This window comes from Phyllostomus hastatus, unplaced genomic scaffold, assembly GCF_019186645.2.
Source record: "Phyllostomus hastatus isolate PE091 unplaced genomic scaffold, TTU_PhHast_1.1 phas_contig_495, whole genome shotgun sequence".
Lineage (NCBI taxonomy): Eukaryota > Metazoa > Chordata > Mammalia > Chiroptera > Phyllostomidae > Phyllostomus > Phyllostomus hastatus.
Genome location: NW_025333895.1, coordinates 8,359,216 through 8,387,188, shown reverse-complemented (window position 1 = coordinate 8,387,188; position 27,973 = coordinate 8,359,216). Strand labels below are relative to the sequence as shown.

At 70.5% G+C, this 27,973-nt stretch overlaps 2 protein-coding genes across 11 annotated transcripts; one reads left to right on the top strand and one right to left on the bottom strand.

The window, feature by feature from the left end:
- The first annotated feature begins 1,365 nt into the window (after window positions 1-1,365).
- Window positions 1,366-13,966, top strand: AGPAT2 (1-acylglycerol-3-phosphate O-acyltransferase 2). Of its 2 annotated transcripts, none has more exons than XM_045846212.1 (6): window positions 1,366-1,781; window positions 10,189-10,322; window positions 10,650-10,825; window positions 10,954-11,049; window positions 12,552-12,624; window positions 13,377-13,966. In XM_045846212.1, exons 1-6 carry the CDS (start codon window positions 1,600-1,602, stop codon window positions 13,550-13,552), a joined length of 837 nt encoding a protein of 278 aa, XP_045702168.1. In that variant the 5' UTR covers window positions 1,366-1,599; the 3' UTR covers window positions 13,553-13,966. The 2 variants fall into 2 exon arrangements, with proteins under 2 accessions (XP_045702168.1, XP_045702169.1); XM_045846213.1 differs by lacking the exon at window positions 1,366-1,781 and adding an exon at window positions 1,956-2,083.
- A 512-nt stretch (window positions 13,967-14,478) lies between these two features.
- Window positions 14,479-26,481, bottom strand: EGFL7 (EGF like domain multiple 7). 9 transcript variants are annotated; one of them, XM_045846521.1, is made up of 11 exons: window positions 23,304-23,487; window positions 22,033-22,159; window positions 21,759-21,909; window positions 18,256-18,463; window positions 17,959-18,075; window positions 16,750-16,865; window positions 16,474-16,569; window positions 16,226-16,390; window positions 15,586-15,650; window positions 14,902-15,103; window positions 14,479-14,703 (listed from the first exon to the last, which is right to left on the bottom strand). In XM_045846521.1, exons 3-11 carry the CDS (start codon window positions 21,778-21,780, stop codon window positions 14,681-14,683), a joined length of 1,014 nt encoding a protein of 337 aa, XP_045702477.1. In that variant the 5' UTR covers window positions 21,781-21,909; window positions 22,033-22,159; window positions 23,304-23,487; the 3' UTR covers window positions 14,479-14,680. The 9 variants fall into 9 exon arrangements, with proteins under 9 accessions (XP_045702477.1, XP_045702480.1, XP_045702482.1 ...); XM_045846524.1 differs by having other exon boundaries at window positions 21,759-21,849; XM_045846526.1 differs by having other exon boundaries at window positions 18,256-18,380; window positions 23,304-23,486.
- Between the last annotated feature and the right edge of the window lie 1,492 nt (window positions 26,482-27,973).

Below are 27,973 nucleotides of genomic sequence, written 5' to 3'. Positions count from 1 at the left end.
GCCCGAGATGCTGCTACACCTCCTCCCAGAAGCCCACCCTGATCCAGCCTGCACTCCCGCCCTTGCCCAGCTCCCTGCAGAACCACCGGCGGGAGGGCACCCCCCCACATGTCTCCAGAGTCTGTCGACGCGGGGGCCGTAAACCCTCCCGGGGGGTTCTCAGGCCCCCTCTGAGGGGGCAGCAGTATCCTGCCCCGGGAGTGGGAAGAGGGACCAGTGCTTTCTCTAAGCGGATACAAAATCGTGGTCTGGTGGGTGGCAGAGGCTGATGCAGGGAAGGCCAGGAAGGTGTTCTTGCACAGTGCCCTCAGGTGCGGGGCCCAGGCGTGAGGCTCCACTCCTCTGAGCGGCTGAGAACTTGGGGAGCTCCTAGCCTCTCGGGGTCCTGCCCCTCCGAGGGCCAGAGGTGCCCGCTCATCTCAAGAGTTTGGGTTTTGCATTTGTCAGAGGAAACCGAGAGGTGGGGGGAGGGGTCATCGGGGATTCACTTAAGCAACAGGTCCCCTCCGAATCTGAGAGCAGGGAGAGGCCAGTGATATCCCTGCTGACGCCCTCAGGCCCGGAGTGGGGGGGGGGGCACTTCCGAGCGGCCGCAAACACAGCCCCCACCCCCAGGTGGGGAGCACGTGGGCAGGAAGGAAGCTCAGCGTTACACACTCAGATCGGTCCCCGAGGCAGGTCCCCACAAAGGTCTGGAACACCCTGGCAGGGCCCCTCCTTCCCCGCCCCTAGCCAGTGCCACCTGCCCGTTGTCCTGCCGGGCTGGCCGGGCGCCCCGCTGATGTGAACACAGTCGCCTGATATCTGCCGCTGGCCCCGGACCAGGAGTAGCCGGGTGACACTGTTCCTGACACCCAATGCCGGCACCAAAAGCCCCGCCCAGAAAAACGCCCCATTCCTGCTGCCCCTTTCGGGTGCTGCCCACCAAGACCCCCAGGGCGAGTGGCCTAAAGGGTTGCCTGAGGGGACCCGGGGTGGGGGCAGGCTGCCTGTCCAGATGGCCGTTGGTCACTCCAGTGTGTTTCAAGGGACCATTTGTTTGGCCACGGGAGTGGCATGGGCGGCTGCGTCCTTGGGCCGCCTTTGGAACTGTGGTCTGGGCTCAGGCGCAACGGTGGTGGTGGGCGGAGGGGAACAGGGGGCAGGGGAGGAGGCCTGGACTGGGGGGGCGCGGAGCGGGAGCTCCAGCGACCCCGCGGCCGGGATGCAGGGCTTCGAGGGGGGTGCGGCGGAGGAGGCTAGGTGCCCCGGCGGCGGCGTAAAGGGGGCGAGTCGCGGGGCGGGGCCGTGCGGATGACACTGAGTAGGGCGGGCTGGGCCTTGGGATGGGGGCGGCGCCCGAGCGAGGTGACTCGGTGGCCGAGGGAGTCGCGCGGGTTGCGCCGCACCTAGCCGCTTCCCTGGCGCGCGCGCTCTCTCCACCCCGCGCCGCCCCGCCCCTCGGTCCTCGCAATAAGGGGCGCGGGCGGGGCGGGGACGAAGGGGAGCCGCCGCCAGTCCGCGGGTTTGCGTCGCGCCCGCGGCGGGAGCTCAGGCTGGGAGCCCGAGGCCAGTGCCGTCTGGGCCCCGAGGGCGCCGTCGCCCGGCGCCGATCCGGCCATGGAGTTCTGGCCGTGGCTGACGGCGGCGCTACTGCTGCTGCTGCTACTCGTGCAGCTGAACCGCACCGCCAAGTTCTACGCCAAGATCTCCTTGTACTGCGCGCTGTGCTTCTCGGTCTCCATGGTGGCCGCTGCTGTCTGCCTGCTGCGCCACGGCGGCCGGACGGTGGAGAACATGAGGCAAGCGGGCGGGCCGGGCTGGGGAGCGCCGGGGAGCGCCGGGGAGCGCCGGGCCGGGTCGGGGAGGGCTGGGGAGGGCTGGGGAGCGCCGGGCGCCGCCTGCTTCCGCTTCCCCAACTTTCTTCTCTCCTTTCCCTCCTTCCTGCCCCGCCCGCGCCTCTCTCCGGCTCCGGGACCAGCGCGCGAGGGGAGCGCGTGGCTGGGGAGGCGAGCGAGGAGGGGCAGGGATCCCAGGGAATCGGCGTCACAATGTCCCCGGCCCCGGGCGGGGACGGGGAGCAGGCGCGGACGGATTTAAACAGGTCGCGGCCTCCGGCGCCACAGCGTCCCTGAGTCCTGTGGGGGGCGCGCTCGGTGCGGGGTCCCGGGCTGAGGGTGGCGCCCGCCGCTCTTTGGGAGGAAGGGGCCTGGGCCACGCCAGGAGAGGCTCCGACCTGCTTCCCCGCGGGGCAGCGAGGCCCAGGCGGCGCAGCACCGCCCCCGCCTGGACCCGGAGCTCTGGGGCGCCGGCTGGCCCTCTCCTCTCCACCCCTCCTCCCACCTGCTCGGCAGGTGATGAACACTTCAGGTCCCAGGCTCCCGGCAGGTTCCTCCTTCCATTTCCTTCCTCCGCTCGGGAAGGTGGGGGTCTCCGCGATGGAGTCCAGCTTCAGCCCAGGTGCAGGAAGGGGGTGGTGGCTGCAATTTTCCTCCGGACACTTTGCAGACCCGGCGACCGGCGGTTGTGCCGGGGGGGGGGTCCGGTGCTGCGTGGGGACTCAGGTCCGGCCGGCTAGAGGACCTGACGACCTCTCTGGGTCAGAGGCTGGAGGGGCTGCTGGACAGGGGGCTCCTTCTCGCCCTTTCTCCCCGTTTCTGCGGCAGGACACGGCTGTTGCTGACCTTTCTCTGTGGGTTTTGCAATAGTCTGGTGGTGCCTGTGGCCTGGTGAGGGGACCCTGGCACGAGCCCCCTCCCGGACTTCCCGTGCTTCCGGGGCAGTGGGTGAGGGCTCCTGGCCTCCTCCGCCTCTGCCCTGGCCAGGGCGGGCTGCTGCCCCGGACCGGCCCACACTACTGCCTGGGTCCCCAGGCCCTGTCTTCAGGCGGTGGTGCCTCCCCGCCCCCACCCCACACACAGACTGAAATGGCTGGAGTGTCCGGGGCCCAGGTGAGGCCCTTTCAGGCGAGGCCCCCCCCCACCCCCGCCCCATGTCCTCTGGGGAGGGAAGGAAGGGACTGCTTCCAGAAATAGTATTTCCCCCTGGGTCCCCGGCCCCCCCGGGCGGGGTTGCCCCAGGCTGTGCTTAAGTTTGCAGGCGGGGCTGAGACGGAGGGCCTGGGGCCCTCAGGGAGTCCCCACCTGCAGAGTGACAGCAGATCTTGGAGGTGACCCTCCCCGCCCCTCCCCCACCCTGGGTCATCAGGTGACCTTTCTGTGAGCGCTTCCCTGTCTTTTGAACGGCCCCACCGGCCCTCGCCGGTGGCGCCGCCTCGCTGGGGTTGAGTCAGGAGTCGCCGACCTAGTGGCTGGGCCTGGCCTACCCCTGCGGCCCGGGGCTCTCCCCAGCCCTGGGGCCTGGTGTGCAGGTGTCCTGCTGGGGCCCCTGACGCCCTGATGGTGCCCCTCCCCCCTCCCCGGGGCAGCCCCCAGACCCAGTGTCTGCGGAGGGGCCCCTGCAGCACGTAACAGCAGGCGCCCCGTTCTCTCCAGGGCGGAGGTGGGGTGGGGGCGCCCAGACCCCCACAGCCGGGGCCCCCAGCCCCCACGGGGCGGGCCACAGCGACGGCTCCCCAGCACTGGTCAGGGTGGGGTGACTGTGCGCGTGGGCTTCCAGGGGTGCGGCCAGCCGTGGGGGCAGAGGAGGAGGAGGTGCTGGGTCGCTCTAGGCGGCTGGTCCGGGTCGGGACCGGGAGGACGGAGGCCGAGGAGGGGGCGGCGGTGAGTGACAGGGTGTGCACCTCATCTCGGGCCCCTACCGGGCTGGACCCCCAAGTCTGCCCAGTGAGCCCCGGAGCCCCGCTCCGCACCCCGGGGGCCTGGCCGTCTCCGGCCCCACCCTGCCTCCCGAAGGGCCCTCCCGCTGCGGCCGCAGAAGCCCCGACCCCGGGGGCGGACTGCGTGTGTTCCCTGGTGCAGACGAGGAGTCTGAGGGTCAGAGGAGCAGCGAGAAACTAGGGCCTTGGGGAGGGAGAGGGAGGGGTGGCCGGGCCCCGGAGCTGGGAGGGGCCGTGGCAGAACCAAGGAGTGGACAGCGGCTCCAGGACGCATGCTTTTCCCTGCCGCCCATCACCAGGGGCCAGGGCGGTGCGGCGGGGCTGGCGACCAGGCTTTGGGGAAGCCCTGAGCTCTTGGTGGGAGGCACCCCCGCTCTGCCTGCCCCCCACTTTCCATCCCCCACCCCCAGCAAGGGCCCCTCCCCGTGCGACTCTGGGTGGGCACCCAAGGGGGCGTTTGCCGTCTAGACCGGACTTCGGAGTGGGCCTGGGAGCGGACGGGCGGAGGCTGACTCTGTCCTGACCGGGCTGGGGGCCGAGACCACCGAGGACCCGCGCGGGCTGGTGCTGCCCCGGGTGCGGCGCTGGGGCTGGGCAGCGAGTCCCTTTCCGGGAGACAGATGCCCTCGTCCCACCTGTCTGGCAGAGAGGGCGGTGAAGTCCAGGGGAGCTGGGTGAGTGTGAGGGTGGGGCTCCGCTGCGGGGCCGTGAAACCCCAGTGCAGTGACGGCGGCTTAACCAGGGTTTGCGTTTCCACGCAACCAAGTGGACCACAGCTGCGCGGCTCGGGGCCACCGAGAGCTGCTGGCTCCTCTGTCCCGTGGCCCCATTGTTCCCAGTGTCCAGCAGGCCACCGTCGGGGCAGGACCTCCAGAGACCGACCCACATGTTTCCACATCCGTCCTGTGGCCAGGGCAGTGTGGCCTTTAGCTGCAAGGGAGGCGGGGCAGCGAGGCCCTCGGTCTGTGTGCACTGCGCCTGCGCCAAACGTCGGGGAGCGGGGAACGGGCCACTGGGGCCAGGGGACTTGCTGGTGCTGGTCTGGGTTTAAGTCTGGAAGGGCCAGCTCCTCGCCAGTGCTGCCAGCAATGTGCAGTCCTGGGTTGGGGGGGGGGGGTGCATGGGGGCTGACCTGGGGCCCCAGAACTGAGGGGAGGCCCCCTCTTGTCCTGCTGGGACAAACTGTCCCCTGGGCTCAGAAACCAGAGCTCCCCCCAGCGTTTGGCCCTGGAGACTTGCTCCTTCATGAGGCTGAGGGGGTCTCCCCGGGTCCACCCCGCTCCTGCACGCCCCCTCTTAGCGCCTCTGGGGTGTCTGCGCAGGCGGGGAGCCCCTGTCCCAACCCCTGGCTCCTGTCCCCTTCCTGGGCTCCAGCTCCTGTGACACCTGGTGGAACACACCGCTCCTCAGCCAGGTGGCTTCCCTGGGGCACCCGAGGGCCCTCTGTGCTGCCTCCTGACGGGGCCGCCCCCGAGGGAGCCCCACCGCGTCCCTTGCTCTGTGGGGTCTGGCCTGGGGACTGCCACAGCTCGTCCGAGACGGCCGCCCGGGTCTCCCCGGGCCACCCAGCCCGCGTGTCCAGGGGCTGAGGGCAAAGGTCGGCAGGTCGCCTGGCCTAGCCTTGAACTGTCTGCTGGCTCCCGGGAGCAGGGGCCGGGCAGGCCTGGGCTGGCCAAGGCGGGGGCGGGTCTGCTCTCACTCGCCCTGGGTCCTTTTGTGTCCTTGCCGTCACAGCCACTCCCTGTGCGGACTCCCAGGCCCCTGCAGTTTCCACGGGCGCCCCGGCCTCCTCACGCTCGGCCCCGCTACGCCCTCCCCATTCCACAGGCGGGGACGGGAGCTTAGGGAGGTCCAGCGCGTTGTCCCAGGGTCGCACCCGGTGGGAAGGGCGTCAGGACCCGCAGGCGGTCCGTCTGACCCAGAGCTGGAGAGCGGCCCAGGTGTCCTGGGGCCGAGCACAGGTGGTCCGAGGCGGCCGGCCGCCAGGAGCCCGGTCTGGGCTCCCGCGGGCCCAGATGACTGTGGTGTGCGTGGTGCTGGTCCGCGGTTGCGGGAAGGGCTCCCGAGAGGGCGCCAGGCGGGCCAGGGCATCCCCTCTGCTCGAAGAGCCGGCCACTCGCGCAGGTGGTTGCAAGGGGCCTGCTCCGCGGGGCACCTGCCCTGCCGTGGAGAGCTCACGCCCATCACCTGGGCCTCAGGCGACCTTGGCGTCACCCCCAGCGGCCTCCCCTGCAGGGTCATGGAGTTGGGGGCTGAAGAGTGTGGGACAGCGACCAGGGCTGTCTGGCCATGTCCCAGGGCCAGCCCTGCTGACACCTGCCCCCAGCTTCTGGGCCGCCGAGGGCTGACCCTCAGGATGGGGCCTGGGCTGGGCCGGGGCAGCCAGGGCGTGACAGTTGCTTCTAGGCTCTGGGGAGGTGAGGGGACAGAGCCACTTCTGTCTGGCCCTGCTGGCAGGCCGGGCGGGGCCCCAGGGGAGGGGGCAGGGGGGGCAGGCTCAGAGGGCCTGGAGTTTTGCAATGCTGAGCCTCTCCCCTGCCCCCAGCCGGCCCACCCTCAGCCTGGCACCCGGCACACTCTTCATGCCAGGGTTCGACGTGGTTCCAGCCCCCTGCTGGGTGACCTCGGGGCAGTCCCTGAACTCCTCGGAGCCCCACCTTCCTCGCCTGCAGGGTGGACACACTGCGTGTGCGGACACACTCCGTGGGGTCATTGCCTGAGCTCAGGCGGAGCCCTTGGTGCGGTGCTCGGCGCACAGTGGGTGTTCAACGGGGTCGGCCGAGGGGGGTGTCCCTGCCCCCCGGCGTTCTCTGCCCTGCGCCCAGTGCCCGCGGGCACACAGGCGGGCACCCACACAGCCGGGCTTGCACAGGCAGGCGCCCGCAGAGCCGGGCTTGCGTCCCGGTCTTCGAGGAAACACGGGCAGACCGCGGCGGCGGCGCACAGTTCCCCACACGGTCACAGAAAACCCTGAAGGCGGGGGCGGGGGGACGCCGGGAGAGGGGAAACTGGGGGAACAGCCTGTCCCCGAGGACACCCCGGGCCTGACCCACTCCTAGGACGTGCCGTTCTGGGGAAGCGCCCCGCGGCCACGCCGGCCAGGGCGTGTTTTAGTTCCGTGTGGGCACAGTTCTCTGCAAAAGCGTCGAGAGCGTGTTCCGGGGGGAACCCCGCCCCTGTCTCCTGCAGCCCCGCTGTCTGGCCGGCTGTGTCCCTCCCGAGCCGTGGGTCCCGCCGGCCCGGCCTCGCCAGGCTGCCCGGCCCTGGCGGGGACCTGGGGATCGGTGTAGCAGAGAGGGCTCTGCTGCGCTCTGCTGGCGGAGCTCGGCACACGGCGTCTTTCCTCGTTGGAAACGGTGGTGGCAGGCAGGCAGGCAGGCAGGCAGGCAGCGCCTGCCCCGGACACTGACTGAAAGCAAGTCCTGGAGAGGGTGGCGGCGGCGCGGGCCACACGGCCATGCGGGTGCCCCTAATGCCACTGGGCTGGGCTGGGTGCTCGAAAATGGTGGAAGTGATAATAGTGTTTTAGACCACAATAAAGTTTTCTTTTTTCTTTTTTCTTAAAGATTTTATTTATTTATTTTTAGAGAGAGAAGGGAGGGAGAAAGAGAGAGAGAGAGAGAAACATCAATGTGCGGTTGCTGGGGGCCGTGGCCTGCAACCCAGGCATGTGCCCTGACTGGGAATCGAACCTGCGACACTTTGGTTCGCAGCCCGCGCTCCATCCACTGAGCTATGCCAGCCAGGGCTAGCTTTCTTTTAACTTATTGATTTGAGAGGGAGACAGGGAAAAAGAGGGACAGAAAGAAGCACCGATTGGTTGTCCCCCTTGTTGATGCTCGTACTCATTGGCTGATGCTCGTACCTGCCCTGACCAGGGATCACACCCACAACCCTGGTGCGTCAGAATGACACTGCAACCCACCGAGCTACCCTGCCCGGGCTTTACCACAGTATAAAAACAGGAGGGAAAAAACAACAGCAGCAAATGCTACTGCCCCGGGGACGCCACCGTCATCCCCTGGGTGGCCTGAGTGGCCCCGTGCCGCTGGGTGCGGAGAGCAGGCCAGCGGCCCCACCGGAAGTCACGGGGTCAGGGGTCGGGAGCTCCTGCTGTAATAATAAACGCAGGTCTGCTCTGTCGGTGTCCCTGGCCGCCTCGGGCTGTGACGCTGACCCTGGTTCATTGCCCTGCTCCCTCCTGGGGCGCTGGTGCTTCCGGATTTTCCTGACCTGGGCCACACCTGAGTCCAGCTGCCCGCCCCCCTTCCTGCCCCCGCCCCGGGCGGCCCCCCTCCCGGTGACCCCCCGAGAGGCCGTTCCGGGTCACGGGGACTCGGCCCCAGCGCTGCTGCCGCCAACCCGCCCTGCGGCGGCCGCCGCCTCCGCCCGTGTCCACACGCCTCCCCTGACAGCCTGTTATCTGTGCTGATCGGGAGGTGGAGAAAAAGGCGTTTGGTTTTGTTTTTTTTTAATCTTCACCTGAGGATATGTTTTTATTGATTTTTAGAGAGGGAGGAAGGGAGAAAGAGAGAGAAACATTGATCGGCTGCCTGCCACAGGCATCCCGACCGGGGATCGAACCCGCAGCCTCTAGGCATGGGCCCTGCCTGGGGATGGAACCCGCAACCCTCTGGTGCTGGGAGGACGTCCCAACTGACCGAGCCCCGTGGCCAGGGCAGGGCGTTCTTGTTTGGGTGGGCGTTTCTCCTGCTGCCTGTGAGGCGGGGCTTTTTCTGTGCGTGTTGGACTTGACGTTTTTCTTCTCGCGAGTTGCCTGCTTGCGTCCTCCCCTTCCTTGTCCCCTGTGGTCCTCGCGGGGCCCGAGAAGCAGAGAGAAAATAGGCTCCGGAGGATGGAGCAGGGCAGCTCCCCAGTGGCCATGCAGGCGGCAGCTGGCCCGGCCCCTCGAGTCCGGCCCGGACGGCACCGCCCAGGGCCACCTGCGGCGCCTTCCTGAGCCTGGGCGTCCCCGCCTGCAGCGCAGGGCGACGGGGACTGCCTGCCCTCCCCCCTGGAGTTAGGCTCCAAGAGAGATGCGGCCGGTTAGGGGTCTGCCTTTCAGACACAGGATGGTCCTGCCAGGCCCCACTTCCACTCGGTCCCTGCAGGAGGGAGGCGGACCCGCAGGGACAGGGAGCCCACGGTGGGGCCGGGGCTGGGGCAGGGGTGGGAGTGGGGGTTCCATGGGGACCGAGCGTCCGTGTGGGAAGACGGACCGTCCTGGAGAGGACGGTGGCGGCGGAGGCTGCACAGCGGTGGGACTGTCCCTGCTGTCGCCGAGCCGTGTGCGCCCCGAGCTGGGGTGGGGAAACCCTTCCATCCCGCAGGGACTGACTGCCGTAGACGTGGGGGCTGGGGAGCAGGTGTCTCCCGGAATCTCCTGGGAGACCTGTGGTAGGGACCCTTGGGTGAGTGGGTGGCAGACCCCTAGCCCCCTGCTGCCCACAGGAGGACCCTGGGGCCCTGCAGGGGGCCGCAGAGCAGTGAGCTCGAACCCCAGCGCTGGCAGCCCCTGAGGCTGACCCCCGCAGGGCACCTGTCCTGTCCCAGGTGTCAGCGAAGAGGCCACAGAACAGGGGCCAAGGTGGCCCTTCCTCCTGGCACCCTCTGCACCCAGCCAGCCGTCAGCTGACCCAGCTCTGTGGGCAGGTGGAGGACAGAAGCCCCCCGGCCGTGCCAGTAGGCCCCTCGCACCCCCCGGGGCAGCCTCCTGGGGCTCGGCTGGGGGTCTGTGGGTACCCCGACCCCACAGCAGCGTCTCCTGTGACCTGCCGGGCCCAGGGCTTCCTCTGTGAGAAGGGACAGGGGTCCTGCCCTGCAGGCGGTGGGGGGAGGTGGTGGGAAGGGCCAGGGGCACGGCCTGGGTGCCCCCCTCGGCGCTGGGTCCCCATCATTCCGGAAGCAGCTTGACCGCCTGGCCCAGGTCTCCACTCAGTACCTGCGCTCATTTCCTGGCGGGGCACTGCCTCGAGGGGGCGGTCACACCCCTGCCTGGGTCTCCTTCCCTGGAGGGGGTGGGCGGGGCCTGGCCCTCGATGGTTGGGCGCCTCTTTCCCCCGGCGGGTCCTTCTGTCGCTGACTCGGCCGGGAACCGGACCCAGCCTGTTCCCGGAGCTCTCGGCCTCCGGCCCCCTTCCTACGGGGTCCCCGCCTGGCTGCACACGCAGGGGTGCGGGCTGAGGGCCCGGCGGGTGACAAGGGCGGGCCCCTGGAATGTGGGTGGGGAAGCGGGGGCTGCAGCGGCTGGAGGCAGGGCGTCCCTCGGCGACCCCACAAGGGGCAGGACCTGAGGGCTCTGGAGGGCCGGTGAGCCAGGGCCGCGTGGCCAGCCCCCGGGGAGAGTGAGTGGGGGGGTCTCCCTGCTGCTCCACCACGCCCCTCCCCAGGGCCCCAGGGGCCTCCGCTCACTGGCACCGTCTCTTCTGCAGCATCATCAGCTGGTTCGTCCGGTCCTTCAAGTACCTGTACGGCCTTCGCTTTGAAGTCAAGGGCCGCCAGAAGCTGGCGGTGGACCACCCCTGTGTCATCATCTCCAACCACCAGAGCATCCTGGACATGATGGGTAGGCCAAGGGCCGGCGGGTCTGGGCCGGTAGGGGGGTGGGGCGCCCTGGGGGGCAGCGAGGAGGGCCGCCCCAGGCCAGGGAAGCTGGGCCTCCTTCCAGCTTCCTGCCGCGGCCGCGTGTGTCATCGGCCCCGCGCTCACCGAAAGCCGGGAGCTCTGCTCAGCTCCCCTGCGGGTGGGAAGGAGCTCGGGCCCGAGGACTCGCCCAGGCAGGCAGCTGTCTCGGGAAGATGCTGCCCCGCCCCGGCCGGTGGGCGGGGAGGGCCCAGGGAGCCGCGGACCCCGGGCTCTGAGCCCCCTGCCTCCCCGGCCCCTCCCACCACAGGCCTCATGGAGATCCTCCCCGAGCGCTGCGTGCAGATCGCCAAGCGCGAGCTGCTCTTCACGGGGCCCGTGGGCCTGATCATGTACCTCGGGGGCGTCTTCTTCATCAACCGGCAGCGCTCGCGCACGGCCATGACCGTGATGGCCGAAGTGGGCGAGCGCATGACCCAGGAGAAGGTGAGTGTGTGCGTGTGGGAGGGGCGGGGCCGGGGGCGGGGCGCTCCCACGGTGAGCGGGGGCGGGCTCCTGCGGAGGCCGCGTGCCGCGGCCCCCGGCCCCACTCCCGCCTCTCACTTCCCCTGCAGCTGAAAGTGTGGATCTACCCCGAGGGCACACGGAACGACAACGGGGACCTGCTGCCTTTCAAGAAAGGCGCCTTCTACCTGGCCGTCCAGTCCCAGGTGCGCAGGGGCCGCGCCCTCCTGGGGCTGCTGCGGGGGCGGGGGGGGGGTCAAGGAAGCCGGTCCAAGCTGGCTTAAGGCTGCGCGAGGGTGACTGCCCGCTGGGGCTGCGGCGGGGAGCACGCAGGGGCCGGCCTCTCCTGGACGGACGGGGGGCAGGGCATCACGCCCCCCACGCCCCCCACACCGCCACGCGCTGCGCGCTAAGGAGGCGCCTGCTCTGGCGCGGGGAGGGGCCGGGAGGGGCCCCGAGCGAGCCGGGTTGCAGACGAGGAAGCAGCGGAAGGCCCGCCGGCTGAGTGCGCCTTCGCCCCCGCACTCCTGGCTGGGGTGGGTCTGGAGTGGGCAGTGGGCGTGGGCCAGCTGGGCCTGAGGCGGGGGCGGGGCCTGGGTGGGGCCTCACACCCCCCTGCTCCTGGGCCTCTGGGATACAGCTCGTCCCAGAGGGGCCTTGGGGCCTGCGGTGGGTGATGCAGTAGAGGCGGAGGGTACATCTGTCCCTGAGTGAGGGGACCCCTTGGTGGGCGAAGGGTACCCTGTCCCACCCCCGGCCCTGTGTGGTGGGGGTTCTTACAGGGAGACCCCGGGGTCCAGGGAGTCCGTGGGGGTGGCAGCCTTTCTCCCGCTTCCACCTGCGACAGGCGGCCTCTAGCGCCCCCTAGCCATGGCCCTGAGCAAGGCCCGGGAGCCTTCCTGCCAGAGGCCCCAGCAAATGTCCTAGGGGTGCAGACCCCGCCGCGTGCCCCAGGCTGACGTCACTTCCTCTGCTGGTGGTGTGGGGGAGGGGCCCACCCCCTGTGGGAGAAGAGGGGGCAGTGGCGGGGCAGCAGCAGCAGCTTCAGCCAGGAGACGACGTCATTCGCTGTCACGGCCCGTGCCCCACCCTCCATCCCCCTGCAGGGCCCTCTGGACCGTACCCTCTCTGGGTTCTTAGGCTGCCTCCCCTCCCCTGCTGGCCCTGGGGAGAGGCTCCCCAGCTGCAGGGTTAATGATTATCCCAGGCAGCACTTCCAACCTTGCAGTCACCATTGGACTTGACCCTGGCGTTTTTCAGGAAGGTCAGCGGGCCCTGCCCCCTCCCCCGGCTGATTCTGCCCCCAGCCTTCTGGGGACGGAGGATGGCCTCTCCCAGCTACACTGGACAGGGTCCTGCCCCCCAGGTCATCGGGGTCCTGCCCTCCAAGGTGATCTTAGGACCCAGTGGGGGGCACAGATGTGAATCGGATGGATATATGCCAACCTAGGAAGGCTTCCTGGAGGAGGTGATGCTTGACTGAAGGTATACAGGATGAGTTTGTGGCCCTCCGGGCCACCTGGAGGGTTAGCGTGTGGAAGGGCCCTGAGGTCGGACACGGCGCCTGTCTGGCAGCCACAGGTGCTGGGGGCAACCCCAAGGTGAGGCCGGCGGCGGGAAGGCAGGGCTCCCCCACGAGCCCACCCTGGGGCGGGGCGGCCTGGCGGCGGCTCCGGTCATCCTCAGGCTGCCCTGGTCTCGTGCACAGGTGCCCATCATCCCCGTGGTGTACTCCAGCTTCTCCTCCTTCTACAACCCCAGGACGAAGAGCTTCACCTCAGGTAACGCCAGGCACACGCGGCCCAGGCCCCTCGGGAGTGCAGTCCCCATTCCTGGGGGTTACTAAAGGTCCGGCCCCTGCCACAGTGACCACTCGGGGGAGGGGGGAGGGAGGGACCCAGAGCCTCGGCCAGGGGCCCAGGTGAGTGGTCACGGGCCGTTTCCTGAGTAAGGAAACGGAGGCCCCAGGGGTGGGCTGCGTCCCTGAGTCCGCACACACAGGTCCGGCTGCCCACGGCGCGGGGGCCCGAGGCAGACGCAGCTCCAGTGCCAGGGGGGTCGTGAGCCCGGGCATCCGGGCCCAGCTCACGGGAGCAGCAGCCTCCCAGGCACCCCCACTCCCATGGGCCCCAGAGCTCGAGACCCCTGCCCTTCCCTCCAGGTGTTACCCTGGGGCTCAGGTGCCAAGGTGGGGCCCAAGGTTGAAAGGTGGCAGGGGAGGGGCCAGGAGGACATTTCCTGGGGGGGGGTGCTCGGTGGGGGGTCGCAGTCCTCCCAGCCCCGAGTGTGTACTTAGGAGCCGAGTGTGAGTGGAAACCGGCCACCCCGGCGGGCCGGGTGTCCCGGGAGGAAGCCGGCTGGCTGGGACCCCGGGAGGGGGTGCTCCTCAGGGAAGGCTGGGCCCCCTGGGCCGGAGGAGAGGGGCTTCTGCGGGCAGAGGAGGAAGGAGAGGGTACAGCGTGGGAGCCAGGGCGGCAGGCACGGGTGGGGTGCCTGGCCCCGGGCCACTGACCCCCACCCACCCCCGCCGCAGGAACCATCAAGGTGGAGATCCTGGACGCCATCCCCACCAGCGGCCTCACCGTCGACGACATCCCCCAGCTCATGGACACCTGCCACAAAGCCATGCGGACCACCTTCTTCCACTTGTCCAGCACGCCCCAGGAGAACGGGGCCGCCGCGGGGCCTGGCGCCCAGCCCGCCCAGTAGCCCAGGCCTGTGGCGGGCAGGACCCGGAGGGGCGGGCCCAGGGCGTGGCTAGAGGATGGACAGAGGGACCGCGCCGTGCCCCGTCCCGGCTGCCAGATGTCACTGTGGCCCACTCCCGCGGCTCCCCCTGGAAGCAGGGGGCCTCTTCCTGTCACCGGCCTCGGATGCAGGCTGTCCCGCTGAGGTCACTGCAGAGTCATCCAGAGCCTCCCCAGGCTGAGGGCAGGGCCTCGTCCACCCTGCACCTCGGAACCGGGTGCCGGAGCAGGCCTGGGGCCCTGGACTCTCCCGCTGGGCCTCCCAGCCCGGCCTGCATCAGGCTGCCAGGGAGGGGCGGGCTCCGGCAGCCCGGTCCACGCCCTCAGTGCCAGTGCTGCACATGGTTGTTTTTTATAAACAGACTCTGAGACGTGCTCGGTGCGCTGTTGTCGCTCAGAGGGTGGGCGGCACCTGGGGGTCTTTAGGCTGCCCACACCTCCTCCCCAGGACGTAGTGTGGGAGCCCCTGACGCCCCCAACCCCCAGCGTCCCCTCCCTGGGGGGCTCGGCCCATGGTCACGCCACGATGCTTCTCTCAAACAGGTGAGGCGGGAGGGGCGCAGGCGTGCCCGGGGTCCTGCACACACTAGGGAAGGAGGCTGAAGATTTGCTCTGTGGCCTTGGGCCCGGGGCGGGGCCGCCGTGTCACCAGGAGGAAGCTGTCCTCGGCCAGTGTCGCTTCCCCAGAAGCCACCTGCTGTGGCCCCTTTTGGAGGGGGGGACCAAGACCCTGCCTAGGAGCACCCGGGGGGCTGGAGGCCTCTCCTGGTGCTGTGGCTGCCCCCCCCCCGCCCCCTTCTCCCACTGGCTTGCTTATGGTGGGGGGCCTGGGGGAGGCCCCTGCCAGCCCCCGAGGGCCCAGCACAATCCGCCCACGGACACAGCAGCTCTCCAGGTCTCGTTTTATTCTGACGAAGATCGGGGATGGGGCTCCCCCGGGCCCCGGGCTGGGAGCTGTCGTACCGCCCCTCGGCCACAGCCCGCCAGGCCCAGGGGGCTGGCCCGGGTGCAGGGGCCGGATTCACACGGGACAGCCCCTCCACCCACCCCGCCCTGTTTCTTCTGTGAGGTTGGGGGGCACGCAGGCCCGTCACAGCTCCTTCTTGCAGGAACCTGTGGGGGGATGGGGGCTGAGGTCAGAGGTCACGGCTCCCACCACCTTCCAGTCCAGCCAGAGGTGTGCCCCTGAGCCTGTGGTGCCTGCCCGCCCTCTGGCCTCTCCGGGTGAGGACTGGCCCGGCTGGCGTGGGTGCAGGCTCCCATGGAGGGGGGTGCGTTGGGGGGGCGGTGGGCAAGGGGCCGGGCACTCACAGGACCCCAGCTGCTCCTCCAGGAAGGAGATCTGCTCGCTCAGCGAGTCGATGCGGTCCAGCTGCCGCAGGGAGTGGGCCAGGAGGCTGCCGGGGTCGGGGAGCCCCTGCTCCAGCGCCCGCGAGGCCAGGCTGTGCAGGGGGGCCAGCACCAGCTGCAGCTTCTGTGGGGCGGCAGGGGCAGCGTGGGCTAGGGCCGGCCACTGTCCCAACAAGCTTTTAAGGAAACCGCTGTGGCCAGCAAGGGCTCCCCCAAACCCGACCCAGCTCTAGCTGCAGGACCCTGGGTGGCCACCAGAGGGAGCTTCTGCTCCAGGAGAGCCAGAGGCCAGGGGACACAGACCTGGCCCGTGGGCCCCCAGGACTGGAGCGTCTCAAGGGTCCTCAGGCCAATGGCCCTGTGCAAAGGCCCACAGGGGCACTGTGTCCCCTCAGAGACAAAGGCGGGGTGGGCTGCACCTGGATTCAGGTTCTCCGTGTGGCCAGAGGGGACAGGGCTGAGCTCAGACCCTATTTTCGTGGGGTCCCAGCCATCCCCCGCTGCCCCTGCCCGGGATGGAACCCAGGGCACCCTGGGCTGTCAGCACCGAGGAAGCCTCCCCCAGGGACCCCCCGAACCCCACAGCCGACAGGAGACAACGGAGGGGGCCAGGCTGAGGCCCCCAGTCCCCAGCCCAGGCCTCACCTGCTCCAGGACATCCACCCGAGACCGGAGTCTCTGCACCTCCTCCTCCACCACGCCGTCCACACCTGGGGAGACCTGGCGCTGAGTTGGGGGGGTCCGGCCAGCACCCCCGCCCCAGGCTGGCCTCCGCCCTCCCCTCATCCCGGGACCCGCCATCCAGCAGGGGCGGCCTGGAGGTCGGGGATGGTGGCCTGGCCAGCTCAGTGCACCCCGGTTCGCACCGTGGGCAGATGCAGTCCCGCCCCCCCATCCCCCTGGGCACGGAGTCCCTGCCGCCCTCAGGGGAGGTCCCCGCCGCGCCGAGGCGTCCCTGCCGAGGTCCACGCTGTGCTCCTGGTCGCTGGGCTGCCGACGGCGCATTATTACTCACGGTACGAGTTTGAAGTGTCACAGCGCGTACCAAAAGTAATAATGTGCCGTCGCCAGCGGAGGTGCGTCGTCTGCAGGCTGCCGGGCGGGGACACGGCCCTCCCCGCGGTGGCTGAGCATGCCCCACACCCCCAGTCCTGCAGCCCTCCTCTGAGGAAGGGCCCCCTGCTGCCCAGGTCAGGGAGAGGCCCCCCGGTGCCCCCCCTGGGCCCCGCACCCAGGGCCCCCTCATTGCCCGAGCCCTGAGTGCAGCAGCACGTGGGGAGTTTACCTTCGTCAGGGTTCGGGGCCACCCCGGGGGTCCCTCTCCTGGGCGGGCTTAGCTTCCCGCCGGCGGACGGGCCGTGCCCCTCAGGGCACCGGCACCAGCCACTACCCACGGTGTTGGCACAGCGGTGGGGACAGCCGCCCCCTCCGGCCCCGTGTCCATCCACATCTGCGGGGAGACGGGTGTCAGGGCCCTCACGGAACCCCCTCGAGATGGACCTGTCCCAGGGCCAGGGCGGCACCCAGCCTCACCTGTCTGGCAGGTGTCGCCCCGCCATCCTGCGGGGCAGTGGCAACGGCCCGGCTGGACACAGCTCCCTCCGTTTTGGCACGGTGGCTGGCATATCGCTGCGGGAGGCAGAGGTCTGTCACCTGTACGTGAAGGTCCCCAGGGGGTGGCAGCCAGGAAAGGGGTGGCATGGGGCAAAGAGGCGCTGGGCTTGGGGTTCAAGAGGCAACCAGTGCTTCGCCTGGGTCTGACCGTGGGCCGGACCGAAGTCCAGCTGCCCGCTGCCTCGGGGCCCTCACCTGCTCCGCAGGCCGCAGGGAGCCCGCCGGTCCGCTTCCAGCCGGGGCAGCAGGCGTAGCGAGGCCTGGCCGGGGTCGGCCCGGGGCTGCGGCGGTAGGCAGTCCTGTAGATGGTCCTGTGGCGGGGGTGGGGGCCGCTCAGAGAGGCCCGGCCCTCACTCACGGGGTGGCCTCCCCGGGGGCCCCCAGGTCTCCGGCACCCAGGCCAGGCTTTCCGCAGACACGCCGCGCCGGCCGGGACACCCCTGCCCTCCCCATGCGCCTGCCTCCAGAGCCACACAGACGGTCTCCCCCAGAGGGGACACGTCACCCAAATGTATCCCCAGAGATCCCCTTCCCCCAGGGACACTGCCCGCGAGGCGCTGTGGTGCTGAGTGGGACCCCAGGGCTCGGCAGGAGCCCCGGCTCCGCCTGCATGGAGCAGGGGGGTGTGGGATCCAGGCGTGCCGGCCGGTAGGGACGGGGCACCCGGGTCCCCCCAGTTTGCCGAGGGTGCTCTGCCAGGCCACGGCTGCCCACCCCGCCCCTCAGGAGCCCCCGGGAGCTGGACCCCGGGGCCCCCTCGGCAGGCGGGACTCCCCTGTGGGGCTGCAGTCACAGCCCGCTCCCTGCTTGGCTCACGGGCTCGGCGGGGGTGCGTTTCCCAGTGCTCTGGCCAAAGAAGGCGACCGAGTGGCCGCCGCAGGGACAAGGACCCGTCCCGGCATCCCCAGCCCAACCCCACCCGTGCCGGTCCCCACCCCTGCCAGGAGGTCTTGGAGGAGACGCCAAAAACAAAACGCTTTCAAGGCCCACGTCCACGGCTGAGGGCCGGAGACGCATGCCCTTCCCAGGGACACAGGCTGCAGGGACACCCTGGCCAGGGATGGGGGCAGGGCCTCCCTCTGCGACCATCGGGGCTACAGGGGGGACCCGGGCGATGGAGGCAGGCAGCGTCCCGGGGGGCGGGACCTGTAGCCAGTGATGCCCACAATGGTGGGGGGGGGTGGACCGGACGGAGGACCCCCCTGCAAACGAGGTGGGGAGCAGGGGAGCGAGGAGGGGTGCCCGAGGTCGCCGCGGCACCATCACGTCCGCGTTCACACAGGCGGCAGGCAGTCTCTGCCCCCGGCTCGGGCGTGGCCTCGGTCTCCCATTTTGGGGTGAACTGCCCCCCCGCCCCCCAGGCCCCGGAGCCCACGCGCGGCGGCCGCGGCCGTGGCATCTCACCGGTACGTGCTGCAGACGCGGGGCCCCTCGCAGGTGGTGAGGAAGGGCTGGTACACGCGCTGCGCGAAGGACTCGGACACGGGGCCCTGGGGAGCCCCGAGGGCACACACCCTGCGCCTGGGGGAGGGGGCAGCGAGTCAGCCGGGGGACCCCCGGAGCCGGGCCCTCCCAGCGCCAGCACCCAAGGAAGCTGAGAACCTGGGGGAGGGGCTTCCCAGGGTCACCGGGGGAAGGGCTCTCAGCAGCAGCCCCCGAACGTTTGGGGGTGCTGCCCTGGGGCGGGGGTGGGGGGCTCACCCGGGCCTGTAGACGTGCTCCGTGCCGCCCGCCGCCGGCACCAGGACCCACAGCAGGAGCAGCTCCCGGCAGCCCCACATGGCCCGTGTCTCCCGGTGGCCCGGCCTTCTCCTCAGGGTGGTGGCCTGGAACCCAAGGTGTGGCCTGGAGGTCCCGCTGCGTGTCCCCACCAAGCCCCTAGGGGGGACTGTCCCCTTGCCTCGGCCTCCTGTCGGCGGGAGAGCGCCCAGTTCCTCGCCAGCCACGTGAGGCCCTCGGGGCGCCACGGCAAAGCAACACCCGGGGCCCAGGAATGGACGCCAGCACCTGGCTCAGGGCCAGGTGCCCAGACCCCACTGGGCTCCACTGTGTGGACACGGAACGTGTCCGAGGCTGCAGGGCGGTCCCTGGGGTGGGGGGGGGTGGGGCCCAGGGCACACTCAGGGACCAGTGTGCCCTCCCCAGCAGGGTTCGTTGTCCCCTCACCAGCACAGGGCAAGGGCATGCTGGCGCCCCAATCTCAGTCTGCAAACGGGGGTGAGTGGGCAGAGCTGGAACCTGGCCCAGCTGGCTGTGCCCTTTTGGCCTCTAGTGTCCTCCAACGGGGCCCTGGGCATTGTGGGAGTCCTCCTGGGCGGCTACGGGCCCCCCAGACCCACAGGACGACGTTCCGGCCCTCGGAGGGCGGGGGCCTGCGTTTCGGAGGGGGACTCCTTTGCTAGGACTGAACCGGTCTGTAGTGTTGAGCAGACAGCCTCCAGGGCTCCCAGACTGGCCCGCTGGGCACCCACTCACCTGGTGGGGGACAGGGGCAGCCTCCCTCACCCCCCCCACAAAAGAGGGGCTCATGGCCACCCACGTCTGGTTGGGGGCCGGAGCCAGGGGGCTTGGAGAGGACGCCTGGGAACTGGAGCAACCGGGGCCTGAATTAATGGTCTGTAACCAGCCCGGGAGACGGGAGGGGCGGTCGGCACGGGCTGGGGGCTCGGGGCGATGCCGTCCATCTGTGCAGCCAGGGCCCCCTATCCTGGGTGCCCCACCTGAGGCCTCCAAGGGGCCAGGGACCCCCCCCCCACCCCGTGGGCTGTCCTGGGCCCTGCAGGGCCCCCCGTAGGAAAAGGCACTGGAAGGGGCTGAAGCGTGTGTGTGTGTGTGTGTGTGTGTGTGTGTGTGTGTGTGTGTGTCGTCTCCTTGGGGACCTGGTTTCCTCAAAGACGCCCCCGGGACGCAGAGGGAGGGTGCTCCTCCGGCTCTGGCGGTCAGTCCCGAGAACAGGGACCACGGGAGCAGTGACTGGGCCCTCCACGCCCACCGGTGGTATGGTCACTCCGCTGGGAGCCCACTCCAAGCTCGTGCCCGCCTGGGCAGGGTCCTTCCTGCACCTCCTGGTCTCTGTGGGGCACCAGGGCGGGGGAGGAGGGGGCACTGGAGGTGTCAGGACTGAGTTTGGGGTGCGTGGGGCTTCTCAGACTTTCTGGGCAGGGGCCGGAGCGGTGGGAAGCTGAACTTCGGGGTGGACCCTGGGGGCGGGCCTGCGGCTGCAGCACCCACCCTCCTGATTCGAGCTGTTCGGCGAGGGTCACGCTGTTCCCCGAGGCTGGAGGAAGCTGATGGCGCCGCCCGGCCTGTGCTGGGCTGGCAGAATCTCATTTCCCTTTGGTGCCGCAGCCCTGCTGGGGCCGGAGCGCCAGGGCAGGGGTGGCCCCGAGCCTCCGAGTCCGCAACCAATAGCGTCCCGTCCCCTCCGAGTGTCTGCGGGAACCCTGCCCACCGCCTCGCCTCCCACCTGTCTGGCCCAGGTCCCTAAGCCCCTACCAGGGGGGGCTGGGTCCTGACTCTGCCACTGTCTGATGGTCCTGGGTTCCCCCTTCCACCAGAGGGATGTTCTGCACGGCAGGACCCACGGAGAGTGGGGGACGAAGAGGCACCGTGAGGCGACAAGACTGACTCACGCACGGGACATGCCCTCTCTAGCGCCCGTCCCCCGCCTCCCCTTCGCCCCGCACCGCCGGCTTCGTGAGCCGTGGCAGTGAGGGCGGAGTGACACCCTCCGCCCCGCAGACGGCCCAGTGGCCTGGGCTGTGGGGTGCGGGGCCTGCGAGGCCCAGAGTCAGGCCCCGGAGGACTCTCGGGGTCCAGATGCGGGATGAGGGGCGGCGGCGTCCCCACCCCGGCCCCCCGCGCGGCCGGGCTTGGCGCGGCGCGGGGCGCCCGTCGCCGGCAGGGGGCGCGCTTCCCCCAGGCCGCTGGGCCCATTCTGCAGAACGAGCCGCAGGACCCGAGGCCGAGCCGGGGGTCGGCTTTCCGAGCGGCGGCGCTCGGCACCCCGGCCCGCTCGCCACTCAGCTCCCCACCGTCACTCGGCAGTCGGCCCCCAGCGTCGCGCGCGGCGATGTCCCCGGCCCTCCCCGCCGCCGTTCCCAGCCCGAACGGCGATCGGCCTCCGCCCGCGGCATTCCCCGCACCCCCAGCCCGGCGCCGCGCTCCCTCCGCACTCACCGCCCGATCCGGGCGCGCACGCGCCGCCACCGCCGCCGCTGCCGCCACCGCGCCGAGGGGCCCCGGCCCCGCCCCGGCCCGGCCCCGCCCCACCTGGCCCTCCCGGCCCCGCCCCCGCCCCGGGGTGGGCTCGGAGCCCCAGGCCCGCCCTCCTGCCCCATTGCGCGGATGGAGAAACTGAGGTCCGGTAGTGGATGGTGCCCCGGGGCCGGGCAATGAGTCGCCTAGAATCGGGACCTCTGAGCGCCGCCGCCCCTCCAGAGCCCGCTGAGTTCCCACCGCCGGGCGCATTGCTTCGGGGGGACACAGGACTGGGGTGCAGGTCAGGGGCCGCGTGGGCGGCTACACTGGCCAGGGCTGGCTGGCTCTCGACGCCCCCCCAACCTCGCCCCAGGCTGAGCACCGACTGCAAGGGACAGCGAGCGCAGCCGGGGGCCAGTTCCCTGGGCTAAAGCTGGGGGTGCTCTGCAGCCCCGCGCGGGGTGGGCGCCATACAGCCCCCAGACCCCTTGTTCCCTCGAAACCACGCGCTGGGTCCTGGTGTGGCACCAAGCCTGCAGCCCGCCCAGGGTGCCTGGTGGCGTCCTCTTTGTTCAGGGCACTAACGACCACCTCCCAGCGCTCCCAGGCCCCCAGCGGGCTCTCCGGGACCCCACCGTCACTGCTGGGACTGCTGGCGGTCTTTCCTCCTTGGCTCCACCCACACACTTGTAAGGTGGGTTACAGCGCCCTCAGGTGGCAGAGCGGCCAGGAGCAGCAGTGCCGGCTGCGAGACGGTGGCCCCCCGGGCTGGAGCCAGGCGCGCCCCACCTGGGCACTGGGGCCACCTGGGGCACTTGGGGGCCCTGACTATCACAGCCATCACACTGTGCAGGAGGCTCTGGGCCTGTGCCCGCCGCAGCGTCCGCCCTCAAACTCCAGCCCGGGCCCGGCCGCCCGAGAGTGAGTGTGCGTGGAAGGCACGCCCGGGCTGCTTGGGACCCCCGCTGCTGCCCAGGGCCCCCGGGGCTTGCTGTGGCACTCACCTGGAGAAGGGGGCTCCGTCATGCCCCAGACACTGGTGGCAGCTGCTCTTCTGGGCGGTGGTGCCCCCCCGAGTCCCCCCTGTGCCGGGCTCTGCGGGTCAGAGACAGGGCGAGGGTCAGGGCACGGCCTCGGTCAGTGCTACGCCTGGGGCTGTGGGGGGGGGGGCAGGGCGGCCTGTGAGCTGCTGTGGGACCTTGGCCGCACTTGGTCTGCGGACCCCCACCTCCCGACAGCCCACGCTGGAGGGGCCTCCCAGGTCTGCCCGAGGCTCACAGCCTCCACTCAGAGGCAGGCAAGGTTTCCCATCTGTCCAGTGGGCCGTTGCCTCCTGCCCTGGGGTCCCCAGGGACGGCCGGGGACGGGGACAGACGTGTAGAGATGTTCAGGCAGCCCAAAGTCTCTGCAAAGCCGGGAGTTGGGTGAGGGCCCTGCGGGGTCCCCAGGAGGGAAGGGCTTCTGGTGCGGCCAGCAGCTGTGGGGCACTGGCGCAGGCCTCCTTGGTGCCTGGGAGTTGAGGGGCACCCAGCGAGCTGGACGGGAGCCCCCCGAAAGAGGCTTCTCCTTCCTGCCCTTCAGCGGCCACTGTCCTGGCCAGGATGGGGGGGCCCTGCACCCGGCCACAGGTCGCCTGGCCCCCAAACCCAAGCGGAGCAGCTCTGGCCCAGCCACGGTCCAGCCCCAGGCAGTAAAGGGTTAAGCGCTGGGCGGAGGGGAGCTCTGAGAGAGACTTTCCGGGCCCTGTCTCCTGCCCCCAGCCTGCCCCTGAGGCTGCCGGTCACTTGACCCTTTGACCTCCTGCCCGAGCAGAGAGGGCAGCCTGGGCAGCTGGGCCAGCTCGTGCTCACCCCGCCTGCCGCCTGCTTCTCCTCTGAGACCTCGGCTGTTCCCAGGGCTGCGGGTGGCCAGGGCAGCGGAGGCGCCCGCTCCTGCTTGGGCGTTTGGGGGGGACTTGGGCACCCCTGGGTGGGGCGGAGAGAGGGAGAACTGGGCCTTCCCTGGGGTCCAAGGCGGGCCGACAAAGGGCCCGCACCACACTCAACCAAGCCGTCCCTCTGCCTGAGGACCCCCGCGTCCAGGCCACTGGAGTGGGGTGCGGGGGCTCCCCCAAGTCCCACACTCAGGACCCCCAAAGTTCATAGCTGTTCCTGGCTGCAGATGTAGGTTTGGGGTCCCCGTCCCCCCAGGGAGTGCCCGAGCACCCTTGGGGGACGCCCGGGTCCGAGGAGAGGCCGGAGGGAGGGGAGCCGGCAGAAGGGAGGCAGCCCCACGTGCCCGCTCCTTCCAGGGGTCACAGCGGCTGCCAGGCCACCCGGGGTCAGTGTGGGAGCCGGTCAGGCCACTCCGCCGTCCAGGCCGGGCCACCCACCAGGCTGGGCACCTGAGCCAGGGGGCCTGGGCGCCCTCTGTGCGGTGGGGACGGCGCCCATAGGGGGACAATGCCGTGGCACTGGAGAGCTCAGACAACAGGGTCCCTGGTCAGCGGGGGCCGAGGGCCCCCACCCGATCTGCCTGCCCCCTGCCCGTCCAAGGCGCCCCCGCCGTACCTGCTGCTGCCCCGGCCCCCCGGCTGGGCCATGGCCACCGCCGCTGCCTCCTCAGCCGGGGCCGACCCTGCCCCTCGCCGGCCGCCCCCAGGCTCCTCCTGAGGCTGCCCAAGGGCCGGTCCCCCGGAGCCTCCATCCCGGCCGTGCATGCTGGACAGCGGCTCGGGGCAGGGAGGCTCCTCCCGGGCGAGGAAGGGCGGCTTTTTATGCTCCGTCCCGTGTAAATCGGGACTGGGATGGGCCCTTCCCGGCCGGACTTCCTGTGTGTGTTCCCCGCTGATAACGGGGGCTGTCAGAGCACAAACAGGAGGCCGAGGCCCGGTGGGGGGCCGGCGGGGGAGGGGCCCGGTCGGGCCGCAGGGGAGGGGGTGGGGGACCTGTCCCCCGGGCTCCGAAGTCTAACCCCGAAGCAGCCAGAGACCAGGCTCCAGACAGCCACAGCCCGGCTGGTGACCCCGGGACCCGCTGGCCCCGGGTGTGAGGGAGGACATGCTGGCGCCAGGGCCTCCCCAGGGCTGCACGGACAGGACCCTTGGTTCTGTCACCCCCTCCCCCCAGGGTGTGCAGCAGCACCTCGAAGTGTGTGCTGGGGCAGGAGCCCCGCCAGACGAGCCCCAGGGGCTGGGCATGGGGGCCGGGTTCAGAACAGCCTGCTCTGTGGCTCCTGGAGCCCCGAGTGGCCCGGGCAGGGGCAGCAGGGGCGGGAGTCCGCTCGGGGCCTTGTCTGGGACTGGAGCTGCCTCCCTGGGAAGGGCTGCCCAAGGGGCAGCGGCCCCGCGCCTGGAGCTGTGCTGGCGGGCGGGAGCCCCTGTGTGCCCCGGCCTCCCCTGCGCCCGGCCTCCAGCAGGCTGAGGGATGCAGGGGTGGGGGTGGAGGAATGCAGGAGCCTTTAGGTGGCCAAAGAGGGTGTTTCCTCAGACAGGCGGGCAGTCCAGCCCCCAGTCTGGCCCTCAGGTCCCTCATTCAGGAGGTGCCGTGCTGGGGCTCAGGGGCTGAGATTCAGCAACTGTCAGAGTGGGTGACCGGTGTCCGGGCGCAGCCGGGCTGCTGCTGAGGAGCTGCCCAGACCACACGGCCCGCGGAGGGCCAGACCAGAGAGTGGCCGTCCTTGGGCACCGGCCCTGCTCCAGGGTCAGCCCCGCCCGCCCGCGGCCTGGCCTTGAGCCCCTCCGCGGCCCTCACCTCCCTCGGGCCCCACCCAGCTGAGGTCCTGGCCTGGAGGGGGCGGGAGCCGTCTGGGAAACTCCCCACTGGGGTGCTGACGGTGGGAGGGGGTCTCAGCCGTGCTTGGCAGGTCTCAGCAGTCCGCAGGGACCTGCTCCCCCGCCCCTACCCCACCCGTGTGGCCGGGAAGGGTAAGTGCGGGTGGGGGCCTGCAGCCGGGCCCGGGGCCTTCCCCTCTCGGGACCAGAGGGGTGCCAGCCACTGGGGCTGTGGCGACAGCCCAGGCTCCTGGGACTTAGGCGTCATTGGCCTGAGTGGCAAGTTGGCCCCAGGGCCTCTTTGTCCCGGTGCCCCTCCCGCCCCCCAGCCCACAGGGGCCGTACTCTGGGCATCCCCCGCCTCACTCAGACCCCGTGCTCTCCCACCTGAGGGCCCGCGTGCCCACAAGGCCGGGCTGTCCTGCCAAGGGGACTCCCTGAAGCACAGGGCCATCTGGGCTTTACCCCACCCCCGCCCCCTGCCAGGAGGTGCTCCCACGGCCCAGACCCCCCAAGGCCCTGGTGGGAAAATGAGCAGACTTCAGGACTGGCTGCATCCAGCCCCTCCTGTGTACTGACGGGGGAACTGAGACCCAGAAAGGGGAGTCAGGGCCAGGGGAGGGGGGAGGTGTGGAGCCAGGGATGGTTCAGCCCCTCCCCCTCGCCCCGCCTGTTCTCCGTGAACCCCTAGTGCCTGCCCAGCTGTCAGACTGGCCCCTGCCAGGACGGGCCGAGGCTGGGAGTAGCCGATTAGCCAGATGAGTGAGTGGGTTCATGCATCCCCCCACCCCCCGCAAGGCTGGGCACTTAGGAAACTTTCTGGGAAGGTGCCCGGCCCTCGGTGTGGACCCAGGCACGGAGGGGAGAAGGCGGAGGGAGGGCCCTGCAGGGCCCGGTCTCCCAGCCCCCGCTCCTGGGTGCCAACTCCCCCTGCCCCGGCTGCTCGATTGGTTTGGGGGTGCCCACTGCTCCGTGACCCACTCCTCACAGCCTCTGTCCTGCCCCGGCCCCTCCCTGGACCAAGACCAGACCCAACCCAAGGACAGGAGGCCCTGGCTGAGGCCCGCCAGCCCCAGCCTCGCCCGTCCAGTTGCCCCAAACCCACCCGGCACCCTGCTTGGGCTGGGGCCCTGCCCCTGCTGGGGTGTGTCAGGGACAGGTAGGGCCTGTGTGTGCAGGCCAGGGACAGAGACGGGTGACAGCTGACACCCTTGCAGGCTGCAGGAGGGGCCTGGGGGGCCAGGGACCAGTAAGTGTCACTTTCTGCCCCGTGAGGCCCCCGGGGCACTGGGGCCAAGTTCACTCTGTGCTTGGGGCTGGAGAGGCCCCCTCGGGGGCAGGAGGACCACCCCCACCCCCGCCCCCACCCCCACCCCCAATGGCATCTGTTCGGGGTTATGGAGCACGCAGCCTGCTCCCTGGGAGTCCATCCCCAGGCCTGCGTCCCCAGAGGGCGACGCGACCCGCCTCCCAGACCCAACCCAGAGCTGGCCACTGGGTGGAATTGGTCAGTGACCCCCAGGAGGTCCAGGCCGTCCACACCCGAGTGGTTGGGAGGCCTGGCCCGAGCCCCACGGGCTGCGGGCGTAGCACCCAAGGTGGGGGCCCTGGCACTTTGGCGTTGGCTTTGCTTCCGTTGCTGAAGGCCCTGCCCACCCCGGGCCTCAGTTTCCCCACCTGTCCCCTGGTCAGCAGAGCCAGGCCGTGACGGCTCCCTCCCAGCTGCCGGGGAAGTCGGGTCGGAAAGGGGGCTGAGCTGCCTTACCTCCCCAGGGTGTGCTGATCAGGGGTCCTCGGGGCCTCCGGGGGTCTCCCACAACCCTCCCGGGACCCCTCACTGCAGAGCGTTCGGCCTCTGCAGCCCCGGAACAGGGTGGACCGAGCCCCCGCCAGAGGCCCACGCGGGCATCCCCGGCGGCGAGAGGCAGGCAGAGGGGCCCCGGGCGCGTGTGAGCCGGGCCGAGGCGAGGAGAGCACGGAGGAGCGCGGCGCAGCGCTGGGGAGAGATGAGCTTCCTGTTTATCACCCGGCGCCGCCGGGCTCGGGGACAGGATGGCCCTGTCAGCCACGGTGGGGCCCAGCTTCACACCAGATGTGGCTGAAGCCGCGTGGAGGGACGGCCTGGCCCGGTGACCCGTCCCAGTGGGGGCTGTGGGGGGTGGCGGGGCTCCAGCACCCCGGGGCCAAGTGAGCTGCCCACACTGAGCAGGGCCAGGCCCAAAGGGAACAGGTTCTGGGGGGGCACAGGGTCCCTCCGGGGGCCTGGGGTCTTCAGCTCTCTCCCCTCCCCTCCCCTCCCCCAGGTCTGTTAGCAGAGCCCCGGGGTGGTGCCCCACAGGGCCCTCAGGGACTGAACTGGAGCTGAGAAGTGCCCATCGTTAGACAGTGTGACAGAGACCCACAGGACAAGGTGCTTGTCCAGGGTGGGGCGGTGGGGGCCTGGGCCGGGGGAGACCCTCAGGGCCCCCCCCTTCTGCTCGCTGTCCCCGCACCCCCGCCGTGCGTCCCAGGACTGCCCACGGAGGCCCAGGATACAGCCGTCCCCCCGGCCCCCGCCCCACCCTTGGTTCCCAGAAGGTCCCTGTGGGCTCTGCGTCCAGAACTCGCCCCTCCTGCCTCTGTCCCGTCCTGATCGGGGCCACCACACCTCCCTCCCGAATGACCTCCTCCCCGGCCTGGTGGGCACCCTGCCACCACCCCAGTAGTCAGGGAGCTTTGTGAAGGGTGACAACGGTCCTCTTGGGACACCCCTGCCTCAGCTTCCCCAGGGCTCCCCACGGCACCCAGACTGAGCCCGGCCCCTCACGGAGCACCCACAGCATCAGCCCCACAGAGGGGACAGGGCCGGTCCCCGGCTGGCGGCCGGCTGCCCTGCGCTGGGACAGAGTCAACACCGTGCAGGTGCACAGAGGGCGGGCCCAGATGGGCACCCACACCCAGGGGCGGCGGGCAACCCTGCTCCGCCACAAGACTTCGCAGGGACACGCACGGCCGCGGACGTTCAGGTGTGGAGCCCGCCTGTGTAAGCGGCTCTCGGCCGAGACAGGGCCCTGCGCACACCCCAGGACCCTCCTCCCCCACCCTGTTCGTTATGCCTGGGTTGAGGTTTAAGTCCCTGGGGTCCCTCGGTGCCTGCGCTGCCCGATGGCAGGCCTGGGAGACCGTCTGTGCTGTTGTGACTTCCGGCTGCGGTCCGTCCCCGGGAAGGAGGGACCACACGCATGCCCACACTGCTGCTGGCTTTGAGTCTCACTGGCGGGGCTGCTGTGGGTGTGTGAGTGCCAGCCTCCTGGCAGACACACACACGTGAGTGTGCTTCTCTCAGCCACCTGCGCAGGGGGCTGTCCAGGGCATCACCAGCCCCGGAGAGGCACAAACCCCGCACTGCCCGGAAGCTCCCCAACTCGCCCCGCCAGCAGGGTGGGCGCATCCGGCTGCCCCATGCCCTCGCCAACACTTGCTATTGTC